The 17089-nt window shown below is 45.7% G+C and overlaps 1 protein-coding gene across 1 annotated transcript; it reads left to right on the plus strand.

Annotated features, from left to right (window-relative positions):
- The first annotated feature begins 945 nt into the window (after positions 1 to 945).
- Positions 946 to 16412, plus strand: sirt5 (sirtuin 5). The gene is made up of 9 exons (XM_061684041.1): positions 946 to 1119; positions 1852 to 1961; positions 2049 to 2182; positions 10290 to 10515; positions 12224 to 12311; positions 15061 to 15114; positions 15196 to 15319; positions 15525 to 15640; positions 15730 to 16412. The coding sequence occupies exons 2-9, from the start codon at positions 1865 to 1867 to the stop codon at positions 15800 to 15802; spliced, it is 912 nt and encodes a 303-aa protein (XP_061540025.1). The 5' UTR covers positions 946 to 1119; positions 1852 to 1864; the 3' UTR covers positions 15803 to 16412.
- Positions 16413 to 17089: the final 677 nt, after the last annotated feature.

Genomic DNA, 17089 nt, shown 5'->3' on the forward strand with positions numbered 1-17089 from the left:
TGAAAAGTGCCTGCCAGGCAGCTTTGGAGCACGTTTGTGACGATGACAGACTCAAATGAAGCTCCCCCGCCGTTCCCGGCTTGATACACTTTCCCACACTGTGTGTGCTGTGTTATACCGTAGAAGAAGAAAATCTGCCATATCGCACTTGGCCTGCTAACCTTTACACACTGGCTTTCATCCATTCTCGCTTGCCGTGAGAATTGTGACAAAACAGGACAAACCGTGAACCAAACACGTCAGAATTTCCAAAGTCCAATTGTTCTTGGACTTTGTTAAATGCAGTTTTTTGTTCCATCCAATCTCTCCCACCTCTCCCCGACTGGGTTCTGAGCATGCTGTCTGCACAGAGCAAAATGCCACCTTCCAGTGATATAGAGCCATGGTATAAGTACCTGGCTTAAACCAGGACGTGTTAAACATTTCTTAATTTCTACCAATTTCTATTAATTAAAACTACACTACCCGTTTGACACTGGTGTTACCAAGGAAAATGGAGTAAACTAAAAGCCATTGGTCCGACACTACAATATGCTCAGACAGTGCCCTGCCAGCACTGGGCTTGGCCCAAAATCCCCCACCCTCCCAAAATGGAATGGAACATAATAAAAAATGTGAGGTAAACTTTACCTCATTTTATGTAAGTATTTCATAGCAATTAAAGTCCTTACTGAAAATATGTGATTTAAATTAACTCTATTGAAGTTGCTGCAAAATATGACACATTTATTTGTATTTATTTTTATTTTTTTACATCGTATTAAGACACATAGATGAAGGATATATATATATATATATATATATATATATATATATATATATATATATATATATATATATATATTAGCGAGGGAGAGAGAGAGAGAGAGAGGTAATAATATGATGTACAGTAGGTGGTATAAGTGCGCCCTCTACTGGTCATTTTTTTAACGTGTTTCTCATTACCAAGACCCATTTTGATTTCCACTGTTATCGTTGACAGTATATAACATGCAGTGTTTCTCTCTCTTTTATACTGCATTTTGATAGTTACTGTAAGGTTCAACTCCAAATATAGAAAATGTACAGCCGGAGATCAGGAAGCGGAAGTGTCGAGGCTCCATTGTCACAGTTTGACAGGTAGCGGACGACTTTATAATCGGGTTTGCGAACAAATTTGGAATTGTATCAACGTGTGCATACACGTTGTTGCAGTTTCATACCGCTGTACAATCACAGCTACTGCGAGAAACAGCGTTGTTTTGCTTGCTAACAGTCCGTAAACAAACGGCTACAAGCTTAGCTACGAGGAATAGCATAGTCACTGCGCACCAATCTGCATGAACATATGTGAGGCTTGGAGAAATATCTAATCTCCAACCTGTGCTCACGTAAAATGTTATCGTTAATTACAAGCTTAAGACAGTTCAGCCGGATCTAAAACTCGACTCGAAGACTTTATTAACGATCTGGAATTAACACTTATTTAAATGACACGATCGGATGGTATTGTTTTAACAGTATTGTTGTTGACGTAGTTGGTAGGGATGTAGAACTTGAAAGGTAATAAAATGTATATCTCTAAATGTGTCAGTCATAAAAGAATAAATGTTCATTGTAAATGCAGAAATGTTCAATTTAATAAATATTAAATGTCATAAGATCAAGCATATATACCGAATGAACTGTCTGGGAAGAGTATTACAAGGCAGACATTAGGTATGAATCTGTCAAAGACACAAAGCCGAGTTATTATTGTATGACATTAAAATGTATTGACTACAAGTTATTACTGATGCAAAAAAAAACAACAACAAAAACAACAACATTGAAGTTGTGATGACAAAGATAACAATGCTACTTTGTCCCTAGTCATTGAAACCTGATGATTGTACGCCAGCTGACCTCAAGGGGCCTGATAAACCTTTATGGTCCCCTGAGGAAAGGTTGGGACAGCCAAAGTATGACCAGACCCAGTTCAGGTAAGCGGGCCGATCACACATTCTCATTGTCTTCATACAGAGAACAGATACGTAATAATGGGAATTGTCGGGAATGGACTTGCACAGACTTGGCAGCATTTAGGGAGATCTTCTCTAAGGCCTCCAATATAGTCATCCTCACTGGAGCAGGGGTGAGTGCAGAGAGTGGAGTCCCTACCTTCAGAGGGGTGGGGGGCTACTGGAGGAAATGGCAAGCTCAGGTATGCATTCACATCTTTTCTTTTTGATGATGATGAGTATTGATAAAGCTATTTCAATGTACATCATATATATATATATATATATATATATATACAGTGGGTACAGAAAGTATTCAGAGCCCCTACATTTTTCACTAATTTTTCAAGTAATGTTTTTCTCATTAATGTACACACAGCACCCCATATTGACGGAAAAAAAAACAAAATTGTTGACATTTTTGCAGATTTATTAAAAAAGAAAAACTGGAATATCACACAGCCATAAGTATTCAGACCCTTTGCTCAGTATTTAGTAGAAGCACCCTTTTAAGATAATACAGCCATGTGTCTTTTTGGGAATGATGCAACACATTTTTCACACCTGGATTTGGGGATCATCTGCCATTCCTCCTTGCAGATCCTCTCCAGTTCTGTCAGGTTGAATGGTGAATGTTGGTGGCCAGCCATTTTCAGGCCTCTCCAGAGATGCTCAATTGGGTTTAAGTCAGGGCTCTGGCTGGGCCATTCAAGAACAGTCACGGAGTTGTTCTGAAGCCACTCCTTCGTTATTATAGCAGTGTGCTTAGGGTCATTGTCTTGTTGGAAGGTGAACCTTCGGCCCAGTCTGAGGTCCTAAGCACTCTGGAGAAGGTTTTCGTCCAGGATATTCCTGTACTTGGCCGCATTCATCTTTCCTTCGATTGCAACCAGTCGTCTTGTCCCTGCAGCTGAAAAAACACCCCCACAGCATGATGCTGCCACCACCATGCTTCACTCTTGGGACTGTATTGGACAGGTGATGAGCAGTGCCTGGTTTTCTCCACACATGCCGCTTAGAATTAAGGCCAAAAAGTTCTATTTGCTGGTCATCAGACCAGAGAATCTTATTTCTCACCATCTTGGAGTCCATCAGGTGTTTTCTTTAGCAAACTCCATGCGGGCTTTCATGTGTCTTGCAGTGATGAGAGGCTTCTGTCGGGCCACTCTTCCATACGCCCCAACTGGTGGAGGGCTGCAGTGATCGTTGACTTTGTAGAACTTTCTCCCATCTCCGGACTGCATCTCTGGTCTCTGGAACTCAGCCACAGTGATCTTTGAGTTCTTCTTTACCTCTCTCACCAAGGCTCTTCTCCCTCAATTGCTCAGTTTGGCCAGATGGCCAGCTCTAGGAAGGTCCAATCAGTATAATCAATCACAGCTGGAGTCTAATGAAGATGTAGAACCATCTCAGGGATGATCAGAAGAAATGGACAGCATCCATCCATCCATCCATTTTTTGAGCCGCTTCTCCTCACTAGGGTCGCGGGCGTGCTGGAGCCTATCCCAGCTATCAACGGGCAGGAAGCGGGGTACACCCTGAACTGGTTGCCAGCCATTCGCAGGGCACATATAAACAAACAACCATTCGCACTCACATTCACACCTACGAACAATTTAGAGTTGTCAATCAACCTCGCATGCATGTTTTGGGGATGTGGAAGGAAACCGGAGTGCCCGGAGAAAACCAAGCAGGCACGGGGAGATCATGCAAACTCCACACAGGCGGGGCTGGGGATTGGTCCTCAGAACTGTGAGGCTGACGCTCTAACCAGTCGGCCACTGTGCCGCTGAAATGGACAGCACCCGAGTTAAATATATGTCACAGCAAAGGGTCTGAATACGAGATGACCAGATAATGCACTTAATTATATTGCAAAATCGATCAAGAAGGTGGCGGCGTAGGTGGTATGTGCGGCCACGAAATGAAAGTCGGGATGGCGCTATTGAGGAACCAAGGGGATAGCTGAGTACGTCATCACAGCATATTAATAAAACGGACCAATCACGTGAGATGATCTCAGCTGCATTCTGCACGCGGCGACAGTTTGTGCCATGTGCGCGTCAAGTGTCGCATAGGGGCCACGCAGCCCAATGCGTCGGTCACGTGATGCAATCCGGGCACGGGAGAATAAAGAGGCCTTAACCAGCTATCTTCAGGTTCGGTACCCCTGAACTGGTTGCCAGCCAATCGCAGGGCACATAGAAACAGACAACCATTCACACTCACATTCAAACCTACGGCCAATTTAGGCTCTTCAATTAACCGACCATGCATGTTTTTGGGATGAGGGAGGAAACCGGAGTGCCCAGAGAAAACCTTCACAAGCACAGGGAGAACATGTAAACTCCACACAGGCGAGGCCGCATTTGAACCCAGGTCCTCAAAACTATGAGGCAGATGTGCTAACCAGTCGATCACCGTACCGCTTTTTATATCATAATAATAAAAAAAATATCCATCCAGCCATCCATTTTCTACCGCTTATCCGAGGTCGGGTCGCGGGGGCAGTAGCTTTAGCAGGGACGCATAGACTTCCCTCACCCCAGCCACGACATCCAGCTCTTCCGGGGGGATCCCGAGGCGTTCCCAGGCCAGCCGAAAGACGTAGTCTCTCCAGCGTGTCCTAGGTCGTCCCCGGGGTCTCCTCCTGGTAGTACGTGCCTGGAACACCTCACCGGGTAGGCATTTGAAAAGATGCCCCAGCCACCTCATCTGGCTCCTCTCGATGTGGAGGACCGATGTGGAGGACTCTCTCTACTCTGAGATCCTGCTGGATGACTGAGCTTCTCACCCTATCTCTAAGGGAGAGCCCGGACACCCTGCGGAGGAAACACATTTCGGCCGCTTGTATCCGGGATCTTGTTATTTCGGTCACGACCCACAGCTCATGACCATAGGTGAGGGTAGGAACGTAGATCGACCGGTAAATTGAGACCTTTGCCTTTTGGCTTAGCTCCTTCTTTACCACAACGGACCGATGCAAAGTCTGCATCACTGCAGACGCTGCACCGATCTGCCTGTCGATCTCCCGTTACATTCTCCCCTCACTCGTGAACAAGACCCCAAAATACTTGAACTCCTCCACTTGGGGCAGGATCTCATCCCCGACCTGGAGAGGGCACGACACCCTTTTCCGACTGAGGACCATGGTCTCAGATTTGGAGGTGCTGATTCTCATCCCAGCCGCTTCACACTCGGCTGCGAACTCCTCCAGTGAGAGTTGGAGGTCACGGCTTGATGAAGCCAACAGAACCACATCATCTCCAAAAAGCAGAGATGCAATACTGAGGCCACCAAACTGGGTCCCCTCTACGCCTCGGCTGCGCCTTGAAATTCTATCCATAGAAGTTATGAAGAGAATCGGTGACAAAGGGCAGCCTTGGTGGAGTCCAACCCTCACTGGGAACGAGTCCGACTTACTGCGGGATATGCGGACCAAACTCAGACTCCGGTCGTACAGGGACCGAACAGCCAGTGTCAGGGGGTTTGGCACCTCATACTCCCGAAGCACCCCCCACAGGACTCCCCGAGGGACACGATCGAACGCCTTCTCCAAGTCCACAAAACACATGTAGACTGGTTGGGCGAAATCCCATGCACCCTCGAGGACCCTGCAGAGGGTGTAGAGCTGGTCCACTGTTCCTCGGCCAGAACAAAACGTGAGCAAAGGAACGTGAGCAAAGTTCTGTCGGAGGTGGGAGTTGAAACTCCTTCTGACACGGGATTATGCCAGACGTTCCCAGCAGACCCTCACAATACGTTTGGGCCTGCCAGGTCGGACCGGCATCTTCCCCCACCATCGGAGCCAACTCACCACGAGGTGGTGATCAGTTGACAACTCCGCCCCTCTCTTCACCCGAGTGTCCAAGACATGCGGCCGCAAGTCCGATGACACGACCACAAAGTCGATCATCGTACTGCGACCTAGGGTGTCCTCGTGCAAGTGCACGTGGGGACACCCTTATGCTTGAACATAGTGTTCGTTATGGACAATCTGTGATGAGCACAGAAGTCCAATAACAGAACACCGCTCGGGTTCTGATCGGGGTGGACTGTTCCTCCCAATCACGCCCTTCCAGGTCTCACTGTCATTGCCCACGTGAGCATTGAAGTCCCCCAGCAAAACGATGGAGTCCCCAGCGGGCGCGCTCTCCAGCACCCCCTCCAAGGACTCCAAAAAGGGTGGGTACTCTGAACTGCCGTTTGGTGCATAGGTACAAACAACATTCGGGACCCGTCCCTCCACCCGAAGGCGGAGGGAGGCTACTCTCTCGTCCACCGGCGTGAACCCCAACGTACAGGCGCCAAGCCGGGGGTCAATAAGTATACCCACACCTGCTCGGCGCCTCTCATCGTGGGCAACTCCAGAGTGGAAGAGAGTCCAACCCCTCTCAAGAGAGAGGAGCCCAAGCTGTGCGTGGAGGCGAGTTCGACTATATCTAGTCGGAACTTTTCGACCTCACACACCAGTACTAGAGAGGTGACATTCCACGTCCCTATACGTTACCCTTTCGGGCTGTGCCCGGCCGGGCCCCATGGGTGTATGCCCGGCCACCAGGCGCTGGTCTTCGAGCCCCACCTCCAGGCCTGGCTCCAGAGGGGGGCCCGATGACCCGCGTCCGGGCAAGGGAAAACTGAGTCCATTGTTTGTCGTCATCATAAGGGGTCTTTGAGCCGTGCTTTATCTGGTCCCTCACCGTAGGACCTGTTTGCCATGGGTGACCCTGCCAGGGGCATAAAGACCCAGACAACTTAGCTCCTCGGATCATTGGGACACACAAACCCCTCCACCACAATAAGGTAACGGCTCAAGGAGAGGATAAAAAAATATACATATAATATTACAGGAAAAAATATTTCAGACACATTGTCTGATGTGGTCGCTGTTTCCATAGTGGTCAAAATCGAAAAATGAAAGATGATAAGCTATTTAAGGAAAACTCAATCTCGGGACACGTCTTTTAATATATCATTAATTAATCTATCTGGGATTGGAAGGTCCAAGAGAAATCTGTATACTTTTGTCAAACAGCACATTTTGAATTTTAATTATCTGCCGATCAATTGCTTCATCTTCAATCAGTGACCTCTGTCCTCAAAAATGTTCTTGTTGGCAATTTGGGAAAGGTTCCCACAGGTATGCTCCAAAATCTTGTACCCAGTCTCCCCAAAAGAGTGGAAGTGTTTTGGAAAGCTATGTATTTTTTCCTCCCCATTTTCAGTGCCTGTACATATAGGAAGCCTGAAAGACGAATGCACCAAATGTCGAGCAATTTGAAGTTAAGACATTTCTTTCGACCACATTTTTCTGGAAAATAATGCCTCATATGCAGAAGCAAAATTTGAAGTTGCATCTATTGTCACGCGTGACATTCCAGGAGATTCAGCAAATTTCATGAAACTTCATCTCTGTGAGCATCTAAATGATAGTATTAATTCCACATTGTATTTTGCTTTTACCTTGTCATTCATTCATTTTTTTTTTTTTTGGGTGATGCCACACAAAGAGGAAAAGCGTCGTAGTGTATATTGGTTTGGATAAAAACGTAATTAATTTAGGAGAAAAGAATAAGCCGGAAGCGACGCCTGCGTCACTTCTAGTTTAGCGTGATTTTAAGTTTCAGCGTAAAAAATCGAATTATTTTATCTGGTAAAGAGGCACTACATGTCTTTTTAGATGTGTAAGGACAAAGTTTGTCACTACCTCTATGTCTCGTAATCTGAAGGTTGCTACAGGAATTAGATAAGAGTTCTCAATAACCAGAACTCTTTTGTTGAACCCAAACACACACAAAGGATACAGGTAGTGAATTTTTATCGAAAATTTTATGAGCTCTACCAGGCGGAATCTACAGGGGAACAAGGCAGGAAAAAGCAAAACAAAGGACAGACAAACATTGGTATGAGGAGGCTGGACATGTGATGTGAGGGTGGAATGAGCGTGTAGTGACAATGCATATAGCTGGATGTTCCTCTTCTCGTTAATTTAAACCCAAATATGCACTAATCTGTACTTTTGGTCGACCGCAAATTGGATTTACGTGTGGAACTCAATTTCGGCAGGCTGATTGATCTTGCGAATCTTGGCCAGTCCGGTCCGCATGGGAAACAGGTGGATTTGGCGGAAAAGAAGGGAGAAAAAAAAAGAAGTGCAGGAAAAAGAGTTCCACGGCAGGATGGCCAGAGCCTGGGTGTCGCCGTTCGCAAGACGCTTAGAGCAGACGTGCGCCGCCTGCTTCCTTCCCAACGGAGCTTGCCCGTGAGCTGCCCAAGGCACCAAAAGGCGTAGCTCGGGAGCGCGCTGACAGGATGCCCTGCGGCGGGGAAGGGCCCGATGTGTCCTCGCCACCTCGTGGTGAGAGGTGGGGCTTCCTGGCTGAGCCGGTCTTCGGCAATTTGGTCGAACGAGCGCCCATGACAAAGGGGGCTCCAGCCTTTATGCCCAGCTGCAAAGGGGGTGGACCCCCCCCCCCCCCCCCCCTCCCTCCAGGGCCAAAAGGGGAGATAGACCACCTCTTAATGTTACTTTTGCATTTTAGGATTATTTTGTGGTTTAAAACCAGTGGGATAAAATATTAATTATTGGATCTAAGCTGACGAAACCAGTTTCCAGCCTTGCATTGTCTCTCACACATCCTCTTAAATCCCTGTAATGAATGTTTCAATTCTATGTGGTTGTTGAGAACACTAATATTTGCAATGTGGCATTTGTGTTGTGTTGTGTGGGGTGAAGCAAAACAAATTTGCAGAAATACAATCACTAGTGGCGCTGTTGTGATGGTAACACTGGGAACGTTCATGCAAAGTTCTTAAAATATCATACATCATTCAAATTCGATGCCGATTGTGATTAGGTCCCCCGGATTTGCGGTAGATTTCCACCGCCTGTGGGTGTCACTGTGGCTTCATGGGGAGCCACCGAACAGCGGGTTTCTCATCTTCTTGGTCATCAAGCCACTGTCCCAAAAAAATAAGTCTGTTGGTGAGACTCTTCAGACTGGCTGGAGGTGAAAGTTAATTAACTTAGCATCCGAGTGAGAACCCAGGTGTCCGTGTCTCAACTTTGATGATCTCCTTCCGACTGTCTGCTAATTAATTTAGCATCCGTGTGCAAAGTGAAGTCTTCTCCTTTGATAAGTGGACCAGGCTTTCCTTAGATGTCTTGTGTACGCAGACTGGCTCTGAACTGGTTGCCAGCCAATCGCAGGACACATACAAACAAACAACTATTCACACTCACATTCACACCTACGAACAATTTAGAGTTGTCAATTAACCTACCATGCATGTTTTTGGGATGTGGGTGGAAACCGGAGTGCCCGGAGAAAACCCACGTAGGCACGGGGAAAACACGCAAACTCCACACAGGCGGGACCGGGGTTCAGAACTGTGAGGCAGACGCTCTAACCAGTCGGGCCACCGTGCCGCCAGTTTATTTATTATTTATTATTATTATTTCATCGTGCCATACTCCAAACGAGGTGCGCAGCCCTACATGCTTACAGGACAGAAATACAAAACAAATAAGAGCAACCAAGCAGTAATGAAAGCAACTCATCACAGTACGTATCAGACAGACAGATGAAATTAATCTTGCTCATTGGCTGATTGACCTTACACTCTTCATTAAACAGCAACTTTACTCAAATATATAGTGTCCTCTTCCGCTGAAAGTTGAAACACTTTGTGCATAAACAAAAATCGGAGTCTTTATACATGTAAAAATTCAGACCGTCTGCAGGCATTTGACAGAAAGGCTGACATCTTAGATTATGATATAGAGGACAATAGAATACAAAGTGTGTTTAATTTTCAGCAAACCCAAATCACACACACATACTTTCGTTCCTCTAGTGCAGCGTGCAAGTGACCTGTTCAATATTAATTACATATGGTATGCTTTTATTGTCGAACCTCAATATGTGTGGAACAAACCGAAAGCTGAAATTTCTTTCTCACGGCTTAAACAAACAAACAAAAAATAAAACAAGTCTGCCTTCACCAGTGGATCATACTCTAGATGTCACGATCACAAGCCTGCATGACGTCACACATGTTGCTAGAAGCTAAGTTTAAAGTAAACAAGCAACTGTAGCGCGTGTTGGCGAGTAACACACATTATGTTAACCAAGCAGATGCACACTAGGGTGAGTACTTTTATCTATTGGTATTTGTATTGGTACTTCCATCCATCAATTTTCTTTACCGCTTCCTCTTTTCAGGTTTTGCAGGAGAGCTGAAGCCCAGTTGACTTTGAGCAAGAGTAAATCTGTGTTATATATTAATTTTGCTACTCTGCCTTTTTAGGATCTTGCCACTCCTGAGGCCTTCTCAAGAAACCCCTCACGTGTCTGGGAATTTTACCACTACCGTCGTGAAGTAATGCTTACAAAAACTCCAAATGACGCTCACCTGGCCATTGCAGAGTGTGAAGAGCGTCTGGCTAAACAGGGCCGTGGAGTCACTGTCATCACTCAGAACATTGATGAACTTCACCGGCGTGCTGGAACTAAAAATATCATCGAAATTCATGGTAAATACTGAACCATACCAATTGATTGGATTTTGCCTTTAAAGATTAAATATGTGGGCAGCACGGTGAAAGACTGGTTAGCACGTCTGCCTCACAGTTCTGAGGATGCGGGTTCAAATCCGGCCTCCCAGTGTGGAGTTTGCATGTTCCTCCCATGCCTGTTTGGGTTTTCTCCAGGCAATCTAGTTTCCTCCCACTTTCCAAAAACATGCATGGTAGGTTAATTGCGGACTCTAAATTGTCCGAAGGTGTAAATGTGAGTGTGAATGGTTGGTTGTTTAAATGTGCTCAGCGATTGGCTGGCGACCAGTTCAGGGTGTACAACCACCTCTTGCCCAGTGTCAGCTGGGATAGGCTCCAGCACGCCCGCGACCCTAGTGAGGATAAGCGGTACGGAAAATAGATGGATGGGATTAAATATGTAAATGGAACCACAAGCAGTCCATTAGCTAATTTTAGTATAAAGACTGTCCTAAGGAATTGTAACCAGTTCGGCTACAGATTCATCTGCAAGCATGTCTGAATTAGTGATATCGTTTTAATAAATTCTAGCTACAATATTTGAAATCGCTGCATGAATGATGATCTTTTTCAAATGTTTAATCAGGTCAAATTGTTAGTTTTTCGATCGTCTGCATTTGAGGGATTGATTTTACAAGCCAAAGCAAAAACCCTTGTGCTTTTGAATTACAGCGGCTGAAATAAATATTTATTTTAACGTCACCATTTCCCTCATTAAATATATTTCCAAAGGCGCTAATGACATGAAAATTTTACCAGATGTAATGTATGTATGATGTCAATAATCCATACATACAAAGAAAGTAGAACAAAAACAGAAATTAAGTTGTGTGTAATAATGTGAAATGACAAAACTATCCATCCATCCATTTTCAACACCGCTTATCCTGGTTAGGGTCGCGGGACGCTGGAGCCTATCTCAGCTGACTTCGGGCGAAAGGCAGACTACACCCTGAACTGGTCGCCAGTCAGTCGCAGGGCACATATAGACATGGACAACCATTCGCACCCACATTCACACCGTCACTGAGTGGGAACTGAACCCACGCTGCCTGCACCAAAGTCAGGCGACTGTACCACTACACCATCAGTGACTAATAATGTGAAATGACACAGGAAAAAGGTTTTGAACACTTTGTTTGCAATGACAGCTTCAAGACGCCGCCTGTATGAAGAAACTAGTCACATGCATTGCTCCGGTGTGATTTTGGCCCGTTCCTCCACACAAGCAGTCTTCAAATCTTTAAAGTTCCGTGGACTTCTTTTATGGACCTTGAGTTTCAGTTATTTGCATAGATTTTCGATTGGATTCAAGTCGGGTGGTTGGCTGGGCCATTATAGCAGCTTTATTATTTTTTTTCTTTGAAACCAATTGCGAGTTTCCTTGGTTGTATGTTTTGGACCATTATCCTGCCGAAATGTCCACTCTCATTTCATTTTCATCATCCTCGTATAGATGACAGCAGATTTTTGTGTTAAATACTTATTTCAGCCGCTGTATATCCTATCCATTACGGTGATAGTTTCGAACTTAAGAGTAGAAAGTTTTCATCGAACATTCTGCATGAATTACAAATTGTTCAACGTTTGTGGTTCCACTGTGCTTTCAATGTAAGCGTGTTGATAAATAAACTGTTTTTTTTTTTTTCCACGCTTACCATTTTTTTTCTCTCTTCTGTAAATCCAGGAAGTCTTTTTAAAACACGTTGTGTAAGTTGTGGACATGAAACAGCCAATTACAACAGCCCCATTTGTGTTGCTCTGGAGGGCAAAGGGTAAGTGAGATGTTGTTAAGTTTGGTAATTGTTATTACTGTACCAACTTTTACATTAAGATGTCTGTATTTTTAGCACAGCATTAGAAAAAGCAGGCTGATTAAGGCATCTCACTTGAAATTGAAAACTGCATTGTTTATGTCATTTGAAATTATACAACTTTGTGGTCGTGTCATCGGACTTGCGGCCGCTTGTCTTGGACACACGGGTGAAGAGAGGGGTGGAGCTATCAACTGATCACCACCTGGTGGTGAGTTGGCTCCGATTGTAGGGGAAGATGCCGGTCCGAGCTGGCAGGCCCAAACGTATTGTGAGGGTCTACTGGGAACGTCTGGCAGAATCCCCTGTCAAAAGGAGTTTCAACTCCCACCTGCTACAGAACTTTGCTCACGTTCCGGGGGAGGCGGTGGACATCGAGTCCGAGTGGACCATGTTCCGCGCCTCCATTGCTGAGGCGCCCGACCGGAGCTGTGGCCGTAAGGTGGTCGGTGCCTGTCGTGGCGGCAATCCCCGAACCCATTGGTGGACACCAACGGTGATGAATGCCGTCAAACTGAAGAAAGAGTCCTACTGGGCCTTTTTGGCCTGTGGGAATCCTGAGGCAGCTGATGGGTACTGGCTGGCCAATGCAGCTTTGGTGGTCGCTGAAGCAAAAACTCGGGCATGGGAGGAGTTCGGTGAGGCCATGAAAAAAGACTTCGAGGAAATTCTGGTCCAATCATCTCGCGTCTCAGGAGGGGGAAGCAGTGCACCATCAACACCTCGACTCGGTACGTTTTGTGTCGGTGGGGAGAATACTTCGAAGACCTCCTCAATGCCACCGACACGCCTTCCCATGAGCAAGCAGAGTCTGGGGTCTCTGAGGCGGCTCTCCTATTTCTGGGATTGAGGTCACAGAGGTGGTTAAAAAGCTCGGTGGCAAGCCCCCAGGGGTGAATGAGATTGGCCCGGAGTTCCTCAAGGCTCTGGATGTTGTGGTGCTGTCCTGGTTGACATGACTCTGCAACATCGCGTGGACATCGGGAACAGTGCGTCTGGATTGGCAGTCTGGGGTCGTGGTACCCCTTTTTAAGAAAGGGGACCGGAGGGTGTGTTCCAACTACAGGGGATCACACTCCTCAGCCTCCCTGGTAAGGTTTATTCAGGAGTGCTGGAGAAGAGAGTCCGTCGGGAAGTCGAATCTCAGATTCAGGAGGAGCAGTGTGGTTTTCGTCCTGGCCAAGGAACAGTGGACCAGCTCTCCACCCTTGGCATGGTCCTCGAGGGTGCATGGGAGTTCGCCCAACCAGTCTACGTGTGTTTTGTGGACTTGGAGAAGGCGTTCGACCGTGTCCCTCGGGGAGTCCTGCGGGGGGTGCTTCGGGAGTATGGGGAACCGAACCCCATGATACGTGCTGTTCGGTCCCTGTACGACCGGTGTCAGAGTTTGGTCCGCATTGGCGAGAGTAAGTCGGACTCGTTTCCGGTGAGGGTTGGACTCCGCCAAGGCTGCCCTTTGTCACCGATTCTGTTAATAACTTTATGGACAGAATTTCTTGCCCCAGCCGAGGCTTATAGGGGGTCCGGTTTGGTGGCCTAAGTATTGCATCTCTGCTTTTTGCTGATGATGTGGTTCTGTTGGCTTCATCAAGCCGTGATCTCCGACTTTCACTGGAGCGGTTCGCAGCCGAGTGTGAAGCAGCTGGGATGAGAATCAGCACCTCCAAATCTGAGACCATGGTCCTCAGTCGGTAAAGGGTGGCGTGACCTCTCCAGGTCGGGGATGAGATCCTGCCCCAAGTGGAGGAGTTCAAGTATCTTGGGGTCTTGTTCACGAGTGAGGAAAGAATGGAACATGAGATCGACACGGGGATCGGTGCAGCGTCTGCAGTGATGCGGAATTTGTATTGGTCCGTTGTGGTAAAGAAGGAGCTAAGCCAAAAGGCGAAGCTCTCAATTGACTGGTCGATCTACGTTCCTACACTCACCTATGGTCACCAGCTGTGCGTCGGCCGAAATGAGTTTCCTCCGCAGGGTGTCCGGGCTCTCCTTTAGAGATTGGGTGAGAAGCTCGGTCATCCGGGAGGATCTCAGAGTAGAACCTCTGCTCCTCCACATTGAGAAGAGCCAGATGAGGTGGCTGGGGCATCTGATTCGGATTTTTCCTGGACGTCTTCCTGGTGAGGTGTTCCGGGCATGTCCCACTGGGAGGAGACACCGGGGACGACCCAGGACACGCTGGAGAGACTACGTCTCTCGGCTGGCCGATGAACGCCTCGGGATCCCCCCCGGGAAGAGCTGGATGAAGTGGCTGGGGACAAGGAAGTCTGGGCATCCCTGCTAAAGCTACTGCCCCCGCGACCTGACCTCGGATAAGCGGTAGAAAATGGATGGATGAATAGATGGACGGATGAAATTATAATACTATTATCCAGTAGAAGGAAACAATTTTACTAAAGTCTCTCCATTGAGTGAGAGATGGGGTACACCATTGCAAGTCAAGTTTTAGGGGACATAGCGACAAACAACCATTCATACTAAAATTTACACCTATAGGGAATTTAACAAACTTACACATCTTAATTTGTACTCATGTATATCGTAGTTGTGTAATTGCATTTTCTTTCTAATATATGGAAAACATTGGTCAATCTCAGTGCTTCCATTTGCAAATATGCTTTGGGGTTTTGAAAGGACTTTTTGCAAAATGCCGTGAAAATGTTTGGACTGACATAAGTTCTTAACCGCTCCTATGAAATTGCTTCCTCAGAGCTCCAGACCCAGAAACACATGATGCTCAGATCCCTGTCCAGGACCTTCCCAGGTAGGAAGACTTGTCATGTATTTTATGCTCCCTTCAAATGAACCCCAATCTGTGTTTGTGTGCGTGTGCGTGTGTTTTCAGGTGTGAACAAGCAGAGTGTTCTGGTCTTTTGAGACCAGCTGTGATTTGGTTTGGAGAGGCTCTTGATTCAGACACCGTAATTCAAGCAGAGAAAGTACTGGATAACTGTGACCTGTGCTTAGTGGTGAGTGTGTGTTCAAGAATGCTTAAAGGATTCCACATATTGATTTTTTTTTTTTTTTCTCCCACAATTGTAATGAGTTTCGCAGTACCTCATATGTCTGACATTCTTTTGTCAAAATACACTGAAGTTCAAGAATTATAGTACAGCTTTAATGCTCTGAAATTAGCCCATTGCAATTTATTTTTTTGGGGGGGTGACCATGTAGATTGGCACTTCGTCTGTGGTGTATCCAGCAGCCATGTTTGCTCCTCAAGTGGCTTCAAGAGGCATACCTGTGGCTGAGTTCAACATGGAAAACACACCAGCCACAATGCGTTTCAAGTGGGTTGCATTCTTCTTTTTAGTATTTTGAGATTTTAATTCATTTTCTTGACAGTATTGATAACCTTTTGGTGTGATGTGTGTTTTAGGTTTCACTTTCATGGCCCCTGTGGGACAACTTTGCCCCCTGCCTTAAGTCCCCATGAATCTGAAATACAATGAAAACTATACACAGAAATGACTTTATTGCTGGATGATTATTGGGGAAAACATCTAGAATAGTTAATAACTAATTATTTATTCCTAACGTGACGCATGATAAGGTAAGCGCAGTTTAACAAAAAATTGAAGCCGCCACCATGTTTGAAAACTCTCTAATGCAGGTTCCTTAAATTTATGTTTGAAGAAAAAAGTATGTTTTTCTCTCGGTAGTCTAATTAGGTTACCGATTTAGTCACATGGGAAATGCAAAATATTAAAAACAACTTAATACAATTTAGTGTAATTCTCGACCACTGCAAACAACTACCAATATTTGTAAATTAAAAAAAAAAAAAAAACCTGTCTGACCTCTCTGCTCAAACCTGAAAATTATTATCTTGTTTACAGCAGATTTTTGCTTTGGGTCGTGTTTGTACAGATTTTCCGATCATAATATCGTGTGTCTCTTGCAATAAACAGGTATTGAATGTGTGGCAGTAGGGGGCAATGTTAACCCGCTGATTTATGAATCCCACGATTAGACTCTATTCTATTTGTGCATGTATTAGTCTATTATGTTTGCACTGCACTGATGAAGACTACTTTTTAATAAATGTTATTATCAATGGAAGACTTGTCTGCGTGGCACACTCTATAGGATATGATCGGCTTTAGTCGAAGATAAGATTGTGCATGACATTTCCCTGTCTGGCTTCATACCCTAACTTTCTTCATCACCGTAAACACGTTTACACGCTTAACAGCACAGACTGAGGACAGAATTGTGTCCATGATTATTTGTGGGAGCATGTCAGTACAGCTTATTAGCATCAGGCAGATATGAGTTCTCATCTCGGTCTGAGCTAGTCGGCTTATCTTTGCTCTTTCTCTGGTATACCGCTTGCGTCACGGCTTCTCTTCACTCCCATCTGTAAAACGGGCTTGTTGTTGAGACACCATGTTATTGCCTCCCTCCTTTGCATTGCCTCCGTCACCTGCTCATTAGAGAGAGGATGATGGTCCGACGGTCCCTTGTGACTCTGCTCCAAAAATAACAGCCAATTTCTCGCCTGTTCAGCAATGATTTCATGCCAATCTGAGTTGTATTTCCCTGATTGCTAGAGCTGTCAAAAGTGAGACCAGAATGGCAGAACACAACAGAAAAGCAATTCCAGGGCAGGTGCAAGGTTAGGTCAGAGCATGTGTCAGAAGATGCTAGTGACCTACATCTTCTATGAGCAGGTTGCTAGTGTATTTCCTTGCTTCAGTTAGAATTTGAGCTGATATGGAGTTATATTGTTATTTTAA

This window comes from Phycodurus eques, chromosome 8, assembly GCF_024500275.1.
Source record: "Phycodurus eques isolate BA_2022a chromosome 8, UOR_Pequ_1.1, whole genome shotgun sequence".
In the NCBI taxonomy this organism is placed as follows: Eukaryota; Metazoa; Chordata; class Actinopteri; order Syngnathiformes; family Syngnathidae; genus Phycodurus; species Phycodurus eques.

Coding starts and splice junctions, on each gene's coding strand:
- sirt5 (XM_061684041.1), top strand. CDS start 1,865: ATGATTGTACGCCAGCTGACCTCAAGGGGCCTGATAAACCTTTATGGT. Junction 10,516..12,223: donor AAATATCATCGAAATTCATG/GTAAATACTGAA, acceptor CTGTAAATCCAG/GAAGTCTTTTTAAAACACGT. Junction 15,641..15,729: donor CCAGCCACAATGCGTTTCAA/GTGGGTTGCATT, acceptor TGTGTGTTTTAG/GTTTCACTTTCATGGCCCCT.